The sequence below is a fragment of the Balaenoptera physalus genome (assembly GCF_965194825.1).
Source record: "Balaenoptera physalus genome assembly, chromosome: 2".
NCBI lineage: Eukaryota > Metazoa > Chordata > Mammalia > Artiodactyla > Balaenopteridae > Balaenoptera > Balaenoptera physalus.
Window position 1 is genome coordinate 26,876,054 of NC_138883.1, and position 23,466 is coordinate 26,899,519.

General features: G+C 46.5%; 1 protein-coding gene across 3 annotated transcripts in view; it reads right to left on the minus strand.

Moving 5' to 3' along the window:
* The window catches only part of IFT43 (intraflagellar transport 43), a 98,344-nt gene that overhangs the window by 15,133 nt on the left and 59,745 nt on the right, over window positions 1-23,466 (minus strand). For all 3 annotated transcript variants that reach the window (XM_082451898.1, XM_082451897.1, XM_082451899.1), the window contains exons 4-5: window positions 13,950-13,982; window positions 13,254-13,300 (exon numbers count right to left, since the gene is read on the minus strand). In XM_082451898.1, coding sequence (XP_082308024.1) covers window positions 13,254-13,300; window positions 13,950-13,982 — 80 coding nt within the window. The remainder of the gene's footprint in view (window positions 1-13,253; window positions 13,301-13,949; window positions 13,983-23,466) is intronic.

The window sequence follows — 23,466 nt, forward strand, 5'->3', positions numbered from 1 at the left end:
GTTCTCCATAGGGAAGGACCCTGTTCAGCCCAGGAGCCTGATACTGGGAGGACCCTGGTGTCACGCACTGGTGTGGCCTCTAGGGAACATCGCACAGTGGTTACCAACAGTTGAAGGAAACGAAGAACAATGAACAGGGACGCTCCCTGCCACCCCAATGGCTCTCTCGGAGCTTTGTGGCAGTTCCAGCTTTGATCCGTAGAGATGTGTTAAGGACGAGGAGGGGTAAGCGACTTTAAAGGTGACGAGGAATGAAGTGGCTGGAAGGAATGGAAAGTGAGGAACTCTCCACTCTCTTCAATAAGGCCCAAGATCAGTGATATGGTATTAATGGGACAGAGAACACCTTCTCAGAGCCGCCAGATATGCCCGGTTTCTGTGTTAGAGACCAGGAATATCTAATTCTATTTCATCCTCTCTGTTATGCTGAAAAAAACAAGACAAACTACCCTGCTTTTATTCTAAATCCTTAGGTTTTGTATTTTTCCTTATATATATTTATTAAAAAAATGCTCCTTTGATCAGTGCCACCCGTGACTCCGCCACATACAGAATGCTTCTGAGCGGTTCCCTCCTCGCAAGGCCACTGCCGGTGACAGCCAGCTGGTTTTGATCACAGCCATTCCCAATCGGATTTTCATAAGATAGATGAGGAGTCTTACTGCTGCTCTCTCTCTTATCAGATGAGAAACAGGGGGGGAGGGGGGGACGGGTCCTGAGGGAACGGCGCAACAATCAAGGGCTGCCGGTTCTTTCTCTGTCCCTCCGCTGCTGCAATTTTCAAAGGCATTTGCCTTGGGCACTTTTAAATGATGGTGTCTCAATTCTGTAATCATCTTTCAAGAGCTTTCTCTTAAAGGGTCTTTTAGGTAAACCCAGTCCGTCAACCACACTTATGCACTCAGGAATCACATTCCCAGTATGTGTCCCCCCGCATGTGTGTATATATACATATAGGCGAGTACACACATGCACACACCAAACATCTGGGCATTTTTAGAAAGCTGGGAGGACCTGAAGCTGGAAAAGAAGACCTACCAGTTGGCCATATCAAGTTCGTCTCTCGCTAGGGTAAGAGGGTCCCCTATCACCGCTCCCCTGGATTTCTGCTATACCTAGGCTTTGTTATCTCGGGTTCTTCTTTAGAAACTAATCCCCATGTGTTGGAAGGAAAGACTTCAGTTGAGGTCTAAGTGATGCGCTGAGTCCAACCTCAGATGCACAATCATGCCTGTCCCTTCCCGTCTCACCTAAGCACTATCTGACCGTCAGACTTCAAGATGAGTGAGGCACCACGGCCATTTGCTTGGAGAGCACAGTCCCCAGGCCACAACTTGCTGGGGTTTGGGTTACAAAGGCTATTTGGAGCAACTCTACAAATCCACCTGTCTTTTTTTTTGTGGCAGAGAACGCTATGCCTCTTCTCTATACAGCCCCCATCACTTGAAACAGATATCCTAAAGCACTGAGCCTCTCTTTCTAGTCACATAAAAATCTGAGTCTAAGATGTCCCTGGGCAATGGTTCTCATCAATATGGCCTCATCTCTCTGCCCTCATCCACCACTCCTTTCACAGCTGTGCGGAGAAGTACCCGTGCCTCTCCCCAAAGCTGGACCACGGCTCACCGTCACATCTAGGACCATCTCACGAAACTAAATGGGATTAGCTTTGTCCTACCCTGATCCTGTCTTCCATATTCAACAGGGACAGAATCCAAGGAGTTACAGAATAAATACACAGATCTCTATAACTATTTCAGGGAGATTTAACTCTCTTTTACTTTTGTCAGTGCTTAATGTTGGATGATTTATTATTAATCACATTCCTCCAAACCGACTACAGCACGATGGAATGCTGACAGAGCTTTCTCTGTGTTCCTGGAGGAAGGTTAATACAACCTGCTTCCTTTACGATGCGCGTGCATGCGTGGTGCAGGACGTGTGCCATGCTCCCCACTCTACAGCTTCAGACGGGGACATCCAGTAAGCTGCTCACGTGAACAAAGAAAATGGAGTCCCAGAGAGGTTGCTGTCAACCACGTTCCGGGAAGAGATATTTGCGACGGAAAGCTTGAAAGGCTGGTGTGACCCAGAGATTGTAGGGCCCACGAGGGGCCTAGAGCATTCTGTTCCACCTCTGCCAGCAGAGCAGGAGGTCTGGTCAACGCTCTGGGCTGTGCTCTGCAGCTGGACCAGGGCGAGGTACGGAACAACTGAGGTGACAAAGCAGAATAACCAACATGTGCTCCAAGCTTAACTCCATTTTCAGAAGCTCCCCTGACACTCTGCCTCTTCAAGAGGCAAGAAGAGCATGGCCAAACCAGTCTCTACTATGTTTGCTGAGCTAAGTCATTCCATCCCATCAGCTCCTAGATACCTGCTCCATGATGGTGTATGCTTGTCCCACAGTAGGGGCATGGGACCCTGAATTACCTCCTGCAAAAAACAAAAGCAAGTCAAAACAACTTTTCTTGCTTCATTAAAGAAACTTCTGGCAAGTCCCCTGTAACTCCTCTGGCATCTCACTCACTCTGGGGCCAAACCCACACTGGGGAGTAAAGAAGTTGCCCTTGGGGCCTCAAGAGTCTACATGTACTAGAGTTCATTTTTCTTTTGCTGCCAGGAATGTGGCCTTAACTGTCTATCAAGGAAGAACCAAACCCAGATGCCTGGTCCACAGAGCTGTACCAGAGGGTGTACCTGATTAGGAGTAGGAAACCTGGGTCCCAGATCTGCCCCTTATTTGCTGACCATGTGCAGTTACTTGTCAACTCTTGTCCCAAGTTTCTTTATCACCAAAATGAGGTGCCTTCTATCTCTACGACATCCTTATTTCTAGGCTGTCCATTCCCATATACCTAGTGATAAAAAAACAAAACAAAACACCTTACTGTCATATTTGCCTATGGAAGTCTTTCCAAATGTCCCAGCCACAGACATGGCCTACAGGTAAAGCGCACCAAGTCTTTTGTTTACAGAATCACTGTACGGAAAGTTCATTTTCTATACTAAAATGAACCTGCACAAGAGTCCGCCTGTGGACCACGATGACCTCAGCTCAGTATTGGCACCATGATCCAACACCCCTGGCTGGGGCTCTTTGACGTTCCATGCAGTCTTTTGAGTGTCCCAAGTCTCTGTGATGTCAGTTTGTTCCCTCAGCTGTGTCTCAAAGCATTGCGCTGGTGGGAGAGCTCCAGCCAATGCCCGCCATAGCCCAGGGAGTGCCCTGTGGGGTCTCTGTTCTTCCCAACTTCCCATACTCCCTGCTACTCACCCTGCCACCCGCACAAGCCCAGGGACACTCCTTCCTCTCCCGCTAAAATAGGCTCTCCTCTCCAGAGGACCCAGCAGAGAATTCATTATCTAAAAGCAATCCCAATGGATTTGATAGAAAAGAAAGCATAACATGAAGGAGAGGAGTGGTCCAACCTGAAGATTCTGCTTCATGTCACAGAGCCCTAAAGACCTGGTCTCTCTGGCTTTTCTCTGCTCAGCCTGGATGTTGCTGCCAAGACTTCACGGGGAGAGGATCAGCAGAGCTGAGGACAGGGGCCAGAGGGCTAATCTGAGAATCAGGAAAGGATAACAAATCTGCAACAGGGCAGTGGGAATATGAGTGGAGGCAAGCTTCCTGGATAAGCAGGCTTGAGAAACGAACCTAACACTTGGACAGCAAAGAGGAAGGTGGTGAGAACAGGTGGTCAGGAGTCACAAAGGCCACGTCCCAACTCCAGCTCCATCACTTACTAGCAGTGATGTCCTGGAGCAGCTCACGCTGGCTAAAATTTTTAGGAATTTCGCATGCAGGTTGTTAAACATAAACATTATTGAAGATTAAATTATACATCCTTATAATTAAATAAATTATATTAAAAACAAAGGTAATACTCAAAACTCACCACTTCCTAAATTTTACTACATTTTACTTTGCCTATGCTCTTGAAATTATTTACATCCAATGTACCCGTATGATGGAAACATGACATACTGGTGTGCTACTGTCCATCTCTTCCCAGTTCTGTGGTCACTGATGTCATGCTGGGAGCTTGAAACCAGCCCTCGTGGGAGCACTTACACCACAGAAATCGGCAAACTCTACCAATGATGACTTTTTCCCCCCCGGAGAGCTGGTTGTTAAATATTTACCAGCACATCACTGCTTACTAGCCATGTGACCTCTGTGAGCTACTTAACATCACAAAACTTCAATTCCTTCCTCTGTAAAAGGGTGATGATCACAGTGTCTCTTCACAGAAATGTTGTGAGGATTAACTGAAGCATTGCAGGGAAAGCAGCACAGGGCCTGGCTCTTGGTAAACACTTACAAACATTAATTATCAATACCATTTCCTATAAGAAGGACTTCTTTTTCAAATTTCATACCCAGTATCCTATAAACAGAATGAAGCTTAACAAGGCACAGAGACAACAGAGAGGACAGCTAATCCTTGGACCACTGAGTCTACCCCACCCCACCTCTGTCCTCTTCCTGCTCTGGAAATGTTAGCCAAAAGCAGCCCCTGTGTCTGCACGTGTCAGGGAAGGGTGGGGAGGCAAAACCTTAACATCTAGTCCTAGTGACTTTGAATTTAGAAAAATAAATTGATTTTAAGGAACACTATTTAATCAAAAATCAGTGCTGGTTAGAATAGTTTTTTAAAAAATTAGGGAGGCAAAGGAACTAGGTTTGGGTACTACCTAATAAGTCCGATGTGCTGCAGTAAGCTTAAGGAAGGGAATGCCAACATAACGGAACATTCATACTAAGCAAGAGAAAAGAATTGAGATATCAGTGTTCCAATTTATCTGCACTTAAAGAATTCTTTCCATTTTCTCTTTCTCCAAGTTAAAACTGCTTGGGCCAAGAGTGACTGCCGCTTGCAGGAGAACAGATGAAGGATAGGGTGGAAGGATTAAGCAGGCAATGAGAAAGAGCCCAAAAGAGAGTTAGAAAGCCCGGAGACAGAGATGAACGGGAAAGGGGCGACAGAGCGATATCCCACTACATACAGCATTTTTCTAACTCCACTGACAGTCTAGCATCTCACATCTCATCCAGCCTCATTGCTTGGCTGTGTTCAGCCACTTTTACCTATTTTCCCTGTTGACATGGATAGAAAATTGAGCAATTACCCTTAAATTTGGAGCTCTCAGATCATCCAGATTGCTACACTTGCAGAATTAAGTCCCCAGTTGCCCCTGGCTAGAAGTGGCTCAACTCAGCCTGTCCTTTAGGAATTACACACTTTTGGGTTGGCCGTAGGATTTATCACTCCTAAGGTTTTAAGGTATTCGATTCTGTCACACCTGGACCCCAGGATGCAAAGAGCACAGCCCTCTCCAGTGGGGAGGCGGCGTGCCCCAGAGGCACTGGGAGATGCCAGGAAGAGGGAGCTATAATTCCACCTGCAGTCCTGGGCTACACCAAGATGCGATGGTTACAGGCAAGAAAGACCTAATCCTTTTTGGTAAGCTCCTGTTTTCAGAGACTTTCCACCTTTTTAAAGCCATTATTTGGGGGGCTCACAAGTTCTTTCTTAACTTGACTTTACCTCAGAGATAAACTTTTTGAAAGTTGAGTCCACATCTAATTGTGTTTTTAGAGATGATCTCAATCTGAATACTGTTTACCTTTTTTAAAGACAAAGAATTTCTTTTCTCCCATTTGTGTGCCTCTCAGTGCTCCTTTTGAAGTTTCACTTTCCATCCAGAGTTCACTTTCTGAGAGCTGGATTTTAGAGCCGGAAGAGACCAAACAGGCCTGGAAACACTTCGGCATCAGAGAGGTGACAGGACTTCGTGCCTCCTGCCTCCTCTACCAGGGTCCTCCCAACCCCAAGCTTCCACACTCCTTTCGCTGGCAAGCAATTATTTATTTATTTATTTATTTTTGGCCACACTGCGTGGCATGCGGGATCTTAGTTCCCCGACCAGGGATCGAACCTGTTGCCCCCTGCATTGGAAACATGGAGTCTTAACCACTGGACCGCCAGGGAAGTTCCTGCTGGCAACTTCTACTCTTCCTTCAAGTCGAAGTTTGAAAGTCACTTCTTCAGAGTGGCCCTCCCTCAGCACCCAACCCAGATCAGGTCTCCACGTTATTCTCCCTCATGGCACTCCAGACTCTTCCCTCAGCGGACTCAATTGCAATTTGTCCTTACTTAGTGTGTGACTATTTGATTAGTCCCCATATCCCCGACTAGACTGTGAGCTGTATGAGGGCAAGGACTAAGAATGTTTTGTACACCATCACATCATGTCCCCAGTGCCCAGCTCCAAGCATCACACACAGCAGGTATTCAACAAATGGTGGTTAAAGGAATGAATGAATGAATGACTTGCCCAGTGTCGCTTGTAGAGACTGGGTTCACTCCTATTCCAGATCCAATGTTCTTTCTCTAACATACAACCTTCCATGACAGAAGAAGTCTAAAGGCCTAGGGCAAACCAGAAATTTGATTCCAAGAATAGGAATGGATAATTAAGCCACTAAAGGAAAGATCCGTTTTGCCATCCTACAATTTTGGGACCCTGAGGTCATTCGGGGGCTCTGGCTGTCCATTATTCTTAGCTGTTCTCCAGAACCACAAATCCCAACTTCCCCAAAGCACGGTGTCAGCTCTAGCTGTGAGTGGGTCTACCTAGAATCAGCAAATTAGATGATTGGCAATCTTTAAACTTCATGAAAGGCAGTTTATGTGGGGATGTTGACTACCTGTAGTTGAGAATGGACCAGAATCAGGGCTTAGCTCTGCAGAAGCAGCTTCTCTCCTGGTTATGGTGAATCCCTTATTCATCCTCAACGTGGAGTCGCTCCTCATGCCAGGCAACTTAGCTTGGAAGGCTGTGCACGTGTTTCTCTGCCTAACCTAATCCTATCCAGACTTCAGGACCCAGGCAAGTTCTTCCTTCTTCCTGAAGGGTCCTCAGCCTACAGGGATCGCTTCCTCTTCTGACCTCACAGCCCTTAATAACATAAATCACCAATATAGCAACAACTACTTGCTACCTTTGTCACTCAGTACACTGCTGTCTAAGCTATTTCACCCTTGTAATGCTTTCCATCTTTCATGTTTTGGCTCCCCAACAAAGTCCTGTGTTCCTTTAGAGGAGAGCCCTCCAAGGTCTTAGGAAGGATTTGCAAATCCCTTCCCGAAGGTCTAATCCAACTTGCAGATGCATTTTGTTCTGTTCATAAAGTGATATTTTAAAATTCTGTCATTTTTTGAAATATGAATTTGACAACTTTCAGGTCATGCCCTCTCCCCTCCAAGCTCATCACAGCTCCCACCATTCTTTATAGCTGAACACTTCTGCTGTTTCAAGTGTTTATATTACCTGCCTGGCCCCTAAAAACATTTGAGCTCAGCCTGCCTTGGTCTTGCAAACAGTCCCGCTGCAATACATTCCGGTTAACCAACAGATCCCCAAACCACCCCTACACGGCACTTACTCTTCGCTTCTCGTTCAAAAAACACACCCGATCTCAACAGCTCCTTCCTTCTGTTTTTCTGTTCACTTCCCTCGGAAGCCTGAGGGGTCAATGGATGGGAGGAAGTGCTTCTCTTCTCTCCCTCGGCTTCTTCCCCAGGGAAGAAGGAGCACCATGTATCAAGAGTGATCCAGGGAGGCTGAATGCTGAGAAATATATCTCGAGAGACATGGCTCCTCAAAGTCTTCTATAAAAGAAGAGGAGGAAAGAAGACCGGGCATTTCTCACTAGGTCAGAGAGTCCTGGAGGGCAGGGGCTGTCTCACTCATAACCGTCCGGCATGGGAGCGGCACTAGCCACAGAAGGCACTGCATGAAGACCCCCTGGCTTTCCTCAGTGAAAGCTCACCTCCAAGACGCCGGGAGGAGGCCCTGGACCTTGGCTCCTCATCTCTGTTCCTGGAGATTCATCTTCTCCTTTGAGATGACTCGTCAATCACCCACCCCCACCAAGTACCAGAAGATGAGCAGTCCCTTCCCAGGTGAGAACACTCCTCACTGATGACCTCAAGGAACCTGGAGGTGATTTTATTAAGGGAACCAGTAGGTTCCCTCACAGGTGCCCAGAGATCTGTTTAATGTCATTGCTGAAGGAGCGTCCATGGATGGTTCAGGGCAATCATTTCGTGGAGTCTCCCCACCCACTGGTTATTCTAAGTTCAAAGGAGCAGCCTTAACTAGCCAACCAAGTAATTCCCTGAGCAAAGATAATTCTAGAAACTAGTTATATGTAACATATGATTCTTATTGCACAATGGATTCTAAACATTCACATACAGTGAAATGGACTAAGTCGAGTGTGAAGTGGAACATATGAACTGATTTTCCACTACAGGACTCAGGCATAACTGCATGGAAAACAGATTTATGCCAGGGAAGAGGCATACCTCCTAGAAGGTAACATCAAGTGCACTCTGACAAGAAAGGGTTTTATGCGTCAAACCTCTGGAGCCAAAATAAAGGCCAATTCACAAATTTCACATTCCAAGTTTGTGAAGGGGAAAAGAATAGTAGGGGTATTCTCTGAAAACAGTATCTTTCTTCTCCCCTTCCTTAATGAAACTGTATTAAGCATCCCGTCAGTCATGCCAGCACTCTGTCTTACACACCTGGGAACTGACGTTGACACAACCAACCTGTGCAAGGAGATGCCAACACAGCACAGGGTCGTACCATTTGTTACAGCTCAGAGGCCAAGAGCAAGGACTCTGGAGCCAAGACCTGCATTCCAAGCCTGGTGCTGAGCTATGCTGCGTTAGTAATATAGTGGTGAGCACAGCTGCCCTCCAAATCCTGATGCTGTCATTTACTAGCTGTGTGACTTTTGGCAAGGTTACCTTTCTTTGCCTTAGTCTGCTCATCTTTAAAATGGAGATAATGAACAACTGAAATGTCCTTTAACAGGTGACTAGATAACCAAAATGTGCTATGTCCGTATATTATCAATAAAAATGAACAGGGTAATGATACATGCAACCAGCTGGATGCATCTCAAAATCATTCCAGTGAGCGGAAAAAGCCAAACACAGAAGCATACATGCATATGATTCAATGTATAAAAAATCCTAGAAACTACAAACCACTCTATCTTGACAAAAAAACAGATCATAGTTGCCTGGAGACAGGGGCAGAGGAAGGGTGGACTGGAAAGTGGCATGAGAAACTTCTGGGCGTGATGGAAATGTTTTGTATATTGATGGTGGTGGAGATTTAACTGGGTATATACATGTGTAAAAATTCACACTGTGTACTTTGAATGGATGCAGTTTACTGTATGCAAATTAGAACTCAATAAAACAGATTTAAAGGAACTTTCCCATAGATTTGTTTTGTGAATTAAATGAGAAAAAAAAACATACTACACAACGCGGTAAATGTTTGTTAATACTGGTGATGGCAGTGATGCTGGTGGACACCACGGTATGACAGCAGAGTGTCTGTTCCCTTGAGAGTCAGAAGATCAGAGCTCCCCTTTGAGTCCTGAGATTCTGTATAATAATCTGTAAACCTCAACCTCTTAACACGTCAAATGGCAGGTTTGGACAAGGTGGCCTATAGAGTTGCTTAAAACTGCAACAATTTGGGACTTCCCTGGTGGCGCAGTGGTTAAGAATCCGCCTGCCAATGCAAGGGACATGGGTTCGATCCCTGGTCTGGGAAGATCCCACATGCCGCGGAGCAACTAAGCCCGTGTGCCACAACTACGGAGCCTGCGCTCTAGAGCCCGCAAGCCACAACTACTGAGCCCACGAGCCATAACTACTGAAGCCCGCGCACCTAGAGCCCATGCTCCACAACAAGAGAAGCCACCGCGATGAGAAGCCCACGCGCAGCAACAAAGAGTAGCCGCTGCTCGCCACAACTAGAGAAAAGCCCATGCGTAGCAATGAAGACCCAATGCAGCCAAAAATAAATAAATAAATAAATAAATTTACAAAAAAAAACCCTGCAACAATTTGATTCTAACATGATGATGTCACGATGGCAGCCAGCACAACCTTCTAATAACGCATCTGTGATGTGTGTAAACTTCAGTATTAAGAGGGTTTTGCTGTAATATTTAACAGGTACTCCTTGAAATGGAGCATGTTCACACATTGAAAAAAAATGGAGAAGGTGGGATTTCAGAGGTCCTTTGAGGGGAGCTGGAAAGAGGTCCAAGGTGGGGTGGGGAGAGGAGTGGAGAAGAGTCCCAGTTAGATAAACCTTCTGTAGACCATGAATTGAATGAGCACCTCAGATTCATCAGCATCACAATTTCCAAGCACACTGCACCTTAACCACCAAACAGCTCTGTTCATGTCTGGCAGGGACCTGCCTCCTGGAGTCCGGGGAACAACCTCCTGGGTGGTTGCCCTGCTGCCCTATGCAACCAATGGCTGAAGCAACAGAGCGTTTGTGAGGACAGGCCAACCCAAAGTGTGGCCAATCACTGAGCATCACAGCTGCCAGTGTGCACTGGCAGAGGACATCCTAGGAACACGTCTGGGAAAGCAGACTCTGGGAAAAGAAGTGCAGGATACCTTGTTGAACAGGGCCACTGGGAATTATTAGTGGGTGGAGAAGTTTGGCAGCTGAGAGGAATTTAGTGAGCAGAGCTAAGGAGGAATATCTGGCAAAAAGAAATGAGCTTGTCAATAAGAGATAATGGAAAAGCAAAGTGCTGCAGAATGATGGGAGCAGCGGGCCCGGAGCTCTTACTAACTCCTAGAGGGCAGGCTGAATTCCTGACCTCCAGAGACTCCCTTTCTACCTTCAAACCCCTTTGGAAGGAGATGAGGCAGAAGTACTCTTGCACACAACTCCCCCTCCAGTCTTCAATCCTGGCTTTGGAGGCACTACAGCAGGGTTGTCAAACTTCAACGTGTGAAATATTTATCCAGGGAGCTTACTTAAATTAATGCAGATCCTTGGGCCCCAACTCCAACTTCTGTTTTGTGGGTGGCCTGGGAATCTGTATTTTAACCACCATCCCGGAATATTTCATGATTGTCCTATATGACCCTCGCCCTAATCCTATGAGGTAGCTAAGGAACAGAGAATCATCCATGTTCTACAGATTTAATTCTCTCCTCCACTTTGTAGTTGCAAGCAAAGGGTATTTAAAAGAAGGCTTTGGGACTCCACTTCTAGCCATGAGAGAGTAACTGTTACCGGACTTGCCTTCCTGCTATAAACAATTAGAAAACTGGAAAAAATACAAGATACAACTGTTTTCACACAGTGGACAAGAGGTAGCACAGAACTGTGATCCCCAAGGGAAGGGAAACAAATGAAGTGGGCCCTGCAGTCATCCTGGCTTCTGCCTAGAGATGCTTCCTGGACACTGGCACAGGGGTGGGGAACCCCAAGTGGAGCATGGGGAGGGAGGTCTGGCTGAGCTGAGGAGACAGAGGTCAAAGTTTAGGGGGCTAAGGTAGCTGGAATTTGAGAAGCCACCTAAGTGTCCATCAGTAGATGAATGGATAAGAAAGATACGGTATATATATACAGTGGAGTATTACTCAACCATTAAAAAAAGGATATCTTGCCATTTGTGAAAACATGGATGGATCCGGAGGGTATTACGCTAAGTGAAATAAGTCAGACAGAGGAAGACAAATACCATATGATCTCACTTATGTGCAGAATCTAAACACCAAAACAAACACAAAACAAAAACTGACTCACAGATACAGAGAATAAACAGGTGGTTGCCAGAGCAGGGGTGGGTGAGGTGAAATAGGGGAAGAGGATTAAGAGGTACAAACTTCCAGTTATAAAATAAATAAGCCACAGGGAAGTAATATACAGACAGCATAAGGAATATGGTCAATAAAACTGTAATAACTTGTATGGGGACAGATTTATCATGAAGATCATTTCATTAATGTATGCAAATGTCAAATCAGTACATAGTACACCTGATCCAGCATAATACTGTACATCAACTATATTTCAATTTAAAAAAAAAAAGAAACAATGGCCACAATTATCTGAATCTGATGAAAACCGTAAATCCACAGACTCAAGAAGTTCAAGTAGGATAAACACAAAGTGAACCACAACAAGGCACATCATAACCAAACTGCTGAAAATAACAAATAAGGGGAAATAAGTCTTAAAAGCAGGAGAAAAAGACATACTGCATACAGGGGAACAAACATAAGGAGAACCACTGACTTCTCGTCAGGCACAATGCAAGCCAGAGGACAATGAACTAAGTATCTAAAATGCTAAAAGGAAAAACAGAGTTGCCAGCCCAGACTTCTATATCTGGTGGAAAGTAAAGACATTTTCAGACAAACAAGGCTGAGAAAATTTGTTGCCAGAGGACCTGCTCTACAAAAAAGATGTTAAATGAAGTGCTTCAGGCACAAGGAGAATGATACAAGATGGAAACTGAATTCTGCACAAAGGAATAGTGTGGAAATGGTAAATACGTGGGTTAAAAAAGAGGCTTTGATCATTTAGGTCTTAAAGATAACCTCCGCTCTAGTAGGTTTCTTGTAAAAAGTACACACAAACTTTACCTTTTCTCTTGAGTTCTGAACACAGGTTTCGGCTGTGACATGGATGCTGGACATGTAAGTGCTGTTTCTCCCTCATTTACAATGTCAGCCTTTAACTGGCTACTGTGTGTTGTGCATGAGAGATGCAAAGATAAATAAGACACGGTGTCCACTATCAAGGAGCTTAGAGCCTGGTGGGAAGAACAGTCAAGCCAATAAAGAATTAAAGTGTGATAGTCACTTAGCTCTGTGACCATGGGCAACTTAACCTCTCTGTACTTTAGTTTCCTCAACTATAAAATGGGGATAATAATAGTACTGCCTCATAGGGTTGTTGTGAAATGAAATGCTTTAACATCTATAAAGTGGTGGGACAGTGCCTGAGATATAATAAACACCTGATAAGTATTAGCTATTACTGCCGTGGTGGTGTGTTACAATGTAAGTTTGCCCAGGAGGTTGCCGGCGCACAGAAAGAACATCAGACTCAGAGAAAGGGTGGGATGGAAGGGAAGACATTTCAGAGGAGGTGATGCTTCCAGCTGCGTTTTGAAGGACAAAGAGGATTAGTGGATAAAGAAGAAGGTGGGGTATTCTAGGCAGGGACAGTAGCACTTAGCAAGGCGCAGAGATGCAAAACAAATGGCTAGGATGAGGCCACAGGGTATGTTTCCAGTAAGCCTGTAGCAAATGGCGCCTTAACTGTAGCTCAGGAAATGCTCTGGGACGTCTCTGGAAGCCCTTCTGACTTCCCCAAGGGCATCTTACCTCCTCCATCATCTGGTCCATCCAGGCTCTGCTGTCTGAGGCGGTGACTGCCCCCAAAAAGAAGGAAAGGAAAGCAGAAAGTGAAAACCCTGTACTGTTATTGCTTCCATTCTTTCTCCTAGATGAAAATGCTTCTGGACCCACTCCCCTCCACCAACTTGGTCACACTTGATTTGGCAGCTGGTATGCCATGTACGGCCGCACAAGCCACGCGGTGCTCCATCCCACAGGCAACATCACACCGACCGAGATAGGATGCTCCACCCACCCCGCAGGTATGAGATCTGTGGCCCTACCTTCACATTCCATCTTTACCTAGAAACCTTCCTTCTTTCTTTTTGATATAAGTCTTAGGAGAAGGCTAGGTTTAGAAGGCTGGAGTTGCTTCTGCCCATCTGCATCAATAAAGCAGAACCCATGGGTCAGTACTCTTGATACCTGAACATACAATTCTAAAAACCATGCGGTGGGAGGTATGACATGGGCATCAATGCCAGAGTCCAGCCCTTCAGCTGAGGAAGCAGCATTAACCGAACCCTTGACTAGTGTTCCTAACTCCAGCCCCAGCCCATGGGCAGCTTCCTGCTGTCTGTCTTTGAATGCTGTGTTCAATAAAGGCTGAATAGATGAGGACCACCCAGACCGCACTGTTGACTATGGTCACCACAGGATGTTGTAAGAATACTGGACACATACTCTTCTATTTCTTCAGAAGCCCTCCTTCCTGACCTGGAAAAAAGAGAGACAAGGTTTATGAGAACCCTCTAGTCTCCGGCACTGACATGGCATGCTGGAGGGGGGTTTCAAAAGTGGGAGCAAATTAGCATAACCCAAGTGCTTTATTTGTCTGGATTCCTCTTTATAGACCAAGGCCCACAACCAATGTAAGAAAATTACAGTAATGCCTTCTTACGGCCTTATTTCAGCATGACTCCAAATTAAATTGTTGAGCTTAAGTGCAAGTTGAGTGAGAAGCTCAAAACTCAAAAGGGTATAGATGACATGGTGCCTTCCTTTCAACAGTTAACTGACCAATTTACAGAGCACTTGCTTAGGACTGAGGCCTTGGGTCTCATTTGAAGCTGCTGTGCTAACACGTGTAGCTTCCCGCGAGCAAAAGGGGGCAAACTAGCCGCTCAGTTCAGGCCTGACTTTCTGTCTCCTCCACGTGAAGGACCGGAAGGCCCTGTGAGTGATGGTGGGCAAGTAAGACCTTCCACGAGCAGGAAGTCTGTTCGCACACAGACGCTATGTGAGGCCCTGCTTCCCCAACCCGAACGTGCGTAAGAACCATCTGGGAAGCTTGTCAGACGTGCAGATTGCTGGGCCCAGCAACGACAGATTTCTGGATCAGTTGGTCTTGGGGGGGAGCCCAGGAACATGCATCTTAAACAAATTCCCAGTAATTCTAATCCAAGCGGGTCACTACTGATACTCTGAGAAACACTGATCTTAAGTCTTCTAAATGAGATTGGCTAAACGCTGAAGATTTTTAAAGTTGGGTGTGGGTTACACGGAGATAACTTTCCCGTATGTGTGAAAATTTCTGTGATAACAGAGTATTTGTTTTCTATGAATTCTTTTAAGTCAGAAATCAATCACCATGATGATCAAGGGCAAAGGGTGGTGGCAGCATCATAATGGCCGGCAGGAGGCCGAGAAGGCATCCCAGTAAGAGCTGCATGGGGGCCAACCAGCACTTTCCACAAAAGGCAAATAATCCCCAAAGGGTAAAATCATAAACCTAAGTCTAAATAGATTACTTCCCATGAAAGTTAGACTATAACTGCGTTGTTAAGAAAGAGACAGAGTAAAAGAAGGGAGGGAGGGAGGGAAGGAAGGAAGGAGGGAAGGAAGGAGGGAAGGAAGGAGGGAAGGAGGGAAGGAGGGAAGGTGGGAGGGAAGGAGGGAAGGAAGGAAGGAGGGAAGGAGGGAAGGAAGGCAGGAAGTAGGGAAGGAAGGAAGGAGGGAAGGAAGGAAGGAGGGAAGGAGGGAAGGAAGGAGGGAAGGAAGGAAGGAGGGAAGGAAGGCAAGAAGGAGGGAAGGAAGGAAGGAAGGAGAGAAGGAGGGAAGGAGGGAAGGAGGGAAGGAAGGCAAGAAGGAGGGAAGGAGGGAAGGAGGGAGGGAAGGAGGGAAGGAGGGAAGGAGGGAAGGAGGGAAGGAAGGCAGGAAGGAGGGAAGGAAGGAAGGAGGGAAGGAGGGAAGGAAGGAAGGAGGGAAGGAGGGAAGGAAGGAGGGAAGGAAGGAGGGAAGGAAGGCAAGAAGGAGGGAAGGAGGGAAGGAAGGAGAGAAGGAGGGAAGGAGGGAAGGAAGGAGGGAAGGAAGGAAGGAGGGAAGGAGGGAAGGAAGGCGGGAAGGAGGGAAGGAAGGAGGGAAGGAGGGAAGGAAGGAAGAAGGTAAGGAGGGAAGGAGGGAGGGAAGGAGGGAAGGAAGGTGGGAAGGAGGGAAGGAAGGCGGCAAGGAGGGTAGGAGGGAAGGAAGGAGAGAAGGAGGGAAGGAAGGCGGGAAGGAGGGAAGGAGGGAGGGAAGGAAGGAAGGAAGGAGGGAAGAAAGGATTAATTTTGGCTGAAGTCAGGGAGGGGGAAGTGAATAGGTAGGTAAAGTTGGAAGAACAGTATGGAACAACTCTGAGGGGACCTCCTAGGCTGCAGTTTTTGACTCTTAAAGGGCTGACTGAAGAGACGGAGCAACTAGGGGTAGGGGGGCGGGTGGGACCTTCAGGGCAGCAGGTGGGGCACAAAGGTAAACTGCATCGGGTACCCAGGGCATCCCCACCGTGGTGATGTCAGATGACCCAGGTTTATGACCTGTTCTAAGTCAAAGTCAAAGGAATCCTGAATGCAGCACCCGCCCGGGCCCCCGCCGCCAGCACGGCCGCCTTCTGTCTGTGTGGAGGGGAGGCTCTGCTCCTGGCTTGAGTTCCCAGGGACCACTGCCTCTAACTGTCCTGGTGAGGCTGAACTCTGAACCCACTGTCCGAATGAGCCAGTCATATGTCACTAGCGGCAGAAGAGCTTGGATGGAAACGGGGGTCAGAGAAGAATAACGGGATTCGAGAGGCTGGGCAGCCTAGGCCAGCGCCTTCCTGCTGTACAGAAGGGGCAGCTCCCTCTCTGACTACCCTCAGGAGTTACGACAGAATCTTGCCTTCCTAAGCCATGTGCCGGGGCAAAAGGAGCGGTGATTTTGTCTGAAGGAAACAATAATGATAACCTACTCTTCCGGGGGAAGGCTGATTAATTGCCATTTATCCACTCATCATCCGAACAGGGGCTGAGGTCCATATTCAGCATAATTGCCGCTGAGCCCACGTCCTGCTCCCTCTCACCCTAGGGGGAGCCCAGGATCCTCCCGCAGCCTCTCATTTCATCCAGCAGGGAAGGAGCAAGAACAAGCGACAGCCCTCAAGGATGGAGGGCAGGGATGCCCCAGGGGGCGTTCTGTCCGTCTGTCTGTCCGTCTGCTAGAAAGAGCAGGTTCTGGGAGAGCCTTCCGCTTGGGAGATGGAAAGCCTAGTGGGAACTTGGGCGGGGCCCTGGAGAAACATCAGGAAACACTGCCTTTGAAACAGCCGGCCACTTCTGGGCTGTACCTAGCTTGCAGATAAGTTTGGGCTGCACCACACCGCTGCTTATTTTGGTTTGGTTTAATTTTTTTCTGTTTTAACATGAATTTGTTGTCCAGATTGGGAGATTTTGTACAAAAAAATCCGGATTTCTGAATTCTTCAAATACAAACCCTGGCCACACTGGGCCTGCATTCCCACAAGGAAAAACTCAGGGAAGCTGGGCTGTGCCCCACCCCCTCCAAGCCTGAGCTCCCACCCTCCTGGCACCTGGGGGTCCCTACTAGCTCTTTACCGCTGAACCTGCACTGCTGCTTTTCTTACAGAAGTTAAGAGGCTAGTGAAGTGTTTCCTGTAGCTCTGCAGCTACCAAAAGTGAGAAAGCAAAAGGAAGTGGGAAGCATGCTTTAGGAGAGCAGGTAGAGAGTACATTTCTTTATAGAACTGTGAATATGCAAATAACTTGTCTATGTATCTCAGTGATATAATTTAACGTGCTATTTTGAAATAACACCCCACTCCACAGATTTACTTTACCTGCCTAGTGCCCAAACGCACCTCAGGCCATGCAGTGACATGGAATCTAGCATAAGGATTTTCAAACCACAGGTCATGAACAATTAGTGAGCCATGAAATCAATTTAGAGGATCACCACCAGCCTTTCTTTTTTGTCTTTTTTTTTTTTTTTTCAATAGCAAAGAACAGTGAAGAGAGTGTACTGCAAATAGTAAGGATAAATGTTACATAAAATTTTTTTCAGTTTTATATACAGATATACCCAGTCACGATGCAGAGCACATTTTTAAATTGCTGGTGACAGGTTAAAAAATAATGAAAACCTGGTGGTCTATCATTGCCCAGCAGGGTAGGTAACCCAAGAAGGATGTGGGCTAAAGCCCCGCCTCCCACAGACTGTGTAGGTGGGTGGAGGCTGAGGGAGAGGACTGCAGGTTCTGGGTCATCACACACTTCCGGGGAAACGGTGTGAGCTGGCCCAGACCTGTGGCAGGAGGACTGCAGAGCTGTGGCCAGCTCCACCCTGGGCTTCTGGTCTCTTACCGCCCCCCGTGGCCCACGTGCCTCTTTCCCCAGAAGTGGCCGTTAGAGGGTTTGGGCACCTGACAATTATAATACTGGCGAGACCACTGTACAGAGATAGAGCACTTTTGGGGAGCCTTCAGAGACTTTCATGCCTATCAACATCAGCTCTGGAAAAGAGGCAAAGCAGGCTTCAGGAGCACCATTTTATATATACCGATAGATTGGGACAGTGGGCACCAATCCACCAAAGCTCTGTGTGCTTTGTCCACACCACAGAGCTGGTTAGTGACGAGGCTGAAACGAGAATCCTTATCTCCCAAACCCACTGCCCCAAGCCCTTTCAAAAGCAGACACCCGCTGATTTTTAGATGTCCCCTGGTCACCCCGACATTTGGTTGGATTTACTGTGCTCACAGGTTTTCCATACTTACAGGAGGCAACAGATAGCTAATTGAAAGCTGGAGAGAATCCTTTACACCAGGAGTTCTTAACCAGTGGTGCACAAGAGAATCACACCTGGGAAGCTTCTGCAACACCGGTGTGCTAGGCTTCACCACAGGCCCCCTGAGGTAGTAATTTCTAGAAATGAAGCCCAGTCACATATGTGAGAACCAGTGCCCGAAACCTCATCTCAGAGAGTAGACTGAACTCTCTGTCGCTAAGCAGCAGAATGTAAGCCTTGCTGCCTTGTCCTTCCGAGTTGCCTGCTTTCTTCTTACAGAAGCGTTCGTGAACTCTGACTTGACCTACAGGCTGAGGGGAGGAAGGAAACGGCCTCACAGACTGAAGGCTCCATTCCCGAGTGACTCTGAGTTGGCTCTCCTGAAACTCAGGATTCTGTGTTGTTCGTAAAAGCTCAGCAGGTGCTCTCCACCGGGGGGGGGGGGGCCCAGAAGCAATTCAGATCCGATTAGAGATGCTTGTTCAATATTCAAAATGTAAAACATAGAGGTTGCTGAACCAGCACTTTGAAAAGTTAATTAAATGCCAGGTTTCTTTTCAAGAGCTACTCCATCACTTGCTGATTACTTTGGCCATTTTGCAGAACAAAGCTTTAACTCCGGACACTGAGAGTAAGTGTCCTCCCTCACCTCCCACCTTGTGGAGACAGGGTGTTCGGAGTAAGGGCACCCTGGCCTCCTGCTTTGCAGCAAGGGATGCGCCGGACCTAGTCAGTGACTTGGCAAGAGGGGAACCACGGCCCTCTCTGTGTGGTGCTTGCCAAGTCGCTAAGATCGCTCAGCCTCACATGAAGCCGTGTGTTCTTTAAACAGGTGGAGACTTCAAGGTTAAGGGCGTTGTCTCCTTATCCTTACCTTCCTTCAGAGCCCAGTCCTTCAGTTCCGCACTCAACCAGTCCCCTCCTGGTGTTCACCCCCACTTCTCTACAAGCCACACTGGGTGACTCGGCCTGGGCTCCACACATCCACCCTCGATTCTCAGGGGAGAGTCCATTCCCAGGCCCCTGCCCCCATTGCTTGTCACAGGAAGACTGATGACTGATGACAACAGTTAACACTTACTGAGTTTGTTGGGTGTCAAGCATTGTTATTATATTATCTTATTTATATGTTACTATTATATAACACTACTATATATAGTATTATACGTTACCTTATTTAATTATCACATTATCTTATTTAAACGTGCTCGCTTTTACAGATGAGGAGACGGGGGCTCAGAGAAGTAAAGTAACTTGCCGAAGGTCACCCACCTAGAAAGGGGTCGGGCCAGTATACAAGGCCCAGTTCTTAAACCCTACATGATACAGGCACGCAGGCAGTTCTACACTGGGGGAAAGGCTCATTCTACAGACTCTGCTTCAAATTCAATTAACATTTTCCATGATGAGATGACATACTTTCAACTTACAGCAGCACTGTAGCTTTGTCAGCCTGACCGCGTGGTAGTTAATGTTGGTTAATTTACAACACAACAGCTCGCATCATGGGAGAAAGGAGACCCCATCTAGCCAGGTCACCCTTTCCTCCAGGCACTCGCTTTTTCTAACTTCTTTTGCTCAGATGCACTTCCTTTCCTTTGACATTTAGAGACCACGCTAACGCGCACTGGGCATGATTTGGTCAGTGGAGGACAAGCTTGACGGCGCTGGCGCACCCCGTGCCTGCAGCCACGCAGAACCACTGCCCAATCCCGGATTCTCAGTCTTACTCTGGGGCTCAGTGGCAGAGAAGGACCGTAATGTAAGGACCCTCCCCGCCTGCAGAGCCAGTCTCCTCGGCCCGCCCTGCTGCATCAGACAGAAGGCCTCAGCTGCTGCCTACACGGGTCACGTGCTGAAGGGTGAAAGGCGGCCCTAATGTAGACATCATCTCAGTTAAAATGTTGCTCTCGAGTTTAATGGAATACTGCAGAGATCTAAATGGAGATAAAGTACCATGGCTCAAAGAACAGCCAGGATGCTATCTTTATGCAGCATGACAATGTTCAGTGGTTAATTAGACACCGTTAACCTATTTTAGCAGGGGACATAACTGGGATAAATGGGGGGAAGTGTCCTTGAAGTCTCTTAATATCCACAGCACATATTGGGCCCTAGACTCACCTCCCCGGTGCAAGACAGCACAGGCTTAAAATAGAGCAAAGTGCCGGGCATCCAGAGCCCTGATGTCCTAGTGGAAGGTCCCCTGCTGGACCATCCTGCCTGGGCCACGGCCTCTAACCAGAGAGCGATGTGAAGGGTTTGGACAAATGGTTACTAGCGCAACTTGTTGCCCATGAGGGAAGAGCTAAAGCCACAGTAAGGAGCTTACAGGGCTCCCATGACAGAAAGAAGAAACTCTGCAGCCAGGGGCCAAATTCATAAACACGTAGCAAGGGGAAGTGCAGAAATGAGAGACCAGCTAAAGTGAAGCCAAAGCTACCTTATATTTTCAAAACATATCACTCCTCTGGAAGAAAAGCAGTCAAAATACCATTTTCTTGCGACGTTTTCTACCCTCATAATTCTTAAATGTCCAATAAAAATCTCACAAGTGCATCCAAACCTCATTGAGGTCAGTTTTACAAAGGCCTGAGAGAGGGGAGGTCATTTGTCCTAGATCATATAACACATCACTAGCACATCTAACACCGAGGCTCTACTTTATAAATTGTGTGACCCACCAAATGAGCCTTCACAGTGGAAACCCAAATCTGAGCAGAGGAGAAACCTGCCATTGTCATCATGGCTACAAGGTTCATTCAGCATCAGCCAGTGGACTGCTTAACTGGGGACCCTCTGCTCTAAGATGTTCCCCACTTATAATACTGATTAAAAACCAGATATTTTCCATGAACTGACGTTTTCTTTGGCCAATAGATTTCTCCTCATTGAAATCTCTCCTGAGAGCTGAAGTCCCCACTCTTTTCCCCCTCAGTTCCTAATTCTTGCCATTCATGTTTAGTGTCCAGATGTATTTGCAGGTATTGTACTTTCTCCCTTCTTTTAAAGACAAACAAGAACTCCCCAGCACCCAAATTGTGGCACTTTGTGGTTTTAGGTCATATTAGAGCACATTTAGCTCCTGCTGGCATTATCATCAAACAAGGTGTCTAGTAGAAAGATGAAAACCAACTTTCAAATCCTATCTGTAGACTCCCAAACCCTATCAAATTGAAGCGATAGTGATTTACACGGCAATTCCTGGGTGAAGTTTGCCCCCTGCTGGTCAGATTCAAAATAACATCTTTGTTCCAATTCAAACTCTAAAGAAGCATTTATCAGGAGGAAAAAGGGTCGAAATGTATAGAAACAGTTTCAGTAGCTAAAAATAATTATGGGAACATATAATAATGTATGTATATTTATGCTATGAATAAACTAAAAAGTGGAAAAGTTTAGATCTCTAGATCTTAGGTATCTCAAATGAACATTATTTTATTCAGAAACCTTATTGGGTAACTAATTATCTATTAGGCACAAACGGGAGGTGTTGGGATTTGGGACCTTTTGCTCAGGATTTTACAATCTGGCTGGAGAAAGGAACACTATAGAGATAACAGTAATCCCTCCAGAAGACTCACATACTGCAGTGACTGAAAGACCATCCCCCCCTGTGCATCTTCCAGGTGAGGAAACAGAGACCAAGAGGTGCTGAAGCAACCTCACTACAGCCCCAAAGCTAGCTGGACACAGAGCTGGAACTAGAAACCAACAATTCCTCATCTATTGCTGGTTCTATTATGCCCTACTCTTAACAAGACAAGAGAGGTTAGAGCAAAATATCATGGTAGCACTAAAGAGAGAACTGACCCTTCCAGTTGGGGGAATCTGGGGAGACTTCCTAGAAGACGTGCCAACTGAAAGATTGAGCAGGCTTGCAACTGGCAGAAAAGCTGCAGGAAGGATGTCCAGCTGGAGAAAACAACCTGAATAAAGACGGGAGGCAAGAAAGGGCCAGGTGTGCTCAGAAAACAGCAGGAGAGCTGGTGTGACTGAAATACAGATGAGGTGGTGGCTGAAAATGAGAAGGGAATCGGAGCTGGCTGGGTGTGCAGCCAGACTGGAACAAGATGCTCTTACACATTGGTATCAACTCCAAAAACACAGACGCTGACATTGGTCAGGGATCAGGAGGGAACTATGGGGCTAGAAATTTTCACTGGGTTCCTTTTTTTCCCTTCAAGTTACTAAGACAATTTAGAGAGGACGCAATGAACAATAGGCAACTCACCGCATATCCTGGGATATAAAAGCCAGCACGGAGGGTTAAGTGGAAGAAGTTCTGTTATCCCTCCTGCTGGGGAAGGATGGGGAGGAAAAGCCTCTGGGAAGAAGTGCGATCAGACAGTGTTTCCCAAAAGTCTGCCATTTTCAAATTCTACCTTCACAAATTTTGCTGTAACTGTGTACTTTCTGCATCTACTTTATATTTTCTTTAAGCTGATTATATTTCTTTAAGTTGATTCCTTACTTTTACTGTAATAAATTTATTTAAAAGAAAACTTTATATTCTCAGTGGAAATTTAGCATCACCAGCCATATAGAAGGTAATTATAAAAAACAATAGAATTTAAATAAAACACAAAATTTATTTTATTATAGCCACATATTGCTATTTGCCAGAAGTCTGAGCATATTCTCTCTTTGTTAAAAAGGTAGATTAGCAAGGTTACAAAGGTGTTAAGGAAAGACTAGGTGCAAACTGAGACTTTCCCACTGACATGATCAGAGGGGCTGAAAGCTGATGGGAGAGACAGTAACTTTGTGACTCACAGCCGGTCTCTGGGAAATGTGGCCATAAGGATGGAGAGTGAAATGACGTAGGAGGTGGTGACCAAAACAAGCGAAATCATGGCTCCACAAGTCAGGGGGCAAATTTTTATCAGCGTTTCTGAAAACCTTTACTTCAGTCCATTTTTAAAAAACTGAAGTATAGTGGATTTACACTGAATGGGTTGGGTCTTTTATTTCTCCTGGAGAGAATTTTCTTCACTGTAATAAAGGAACCTGTAAAGATTTCTCTCCAGTCACTAACCCATTGTTTTCTCTGCCCTTCTTTTACATCCTGTGGTCCCCCAAAAGCCCACGATTACACCGAGACTGACCCAAGTAATAAGCTGCTCAAAGGAAAGGTGGTGCCTGCCGTTAGAGGGGCCCCCCT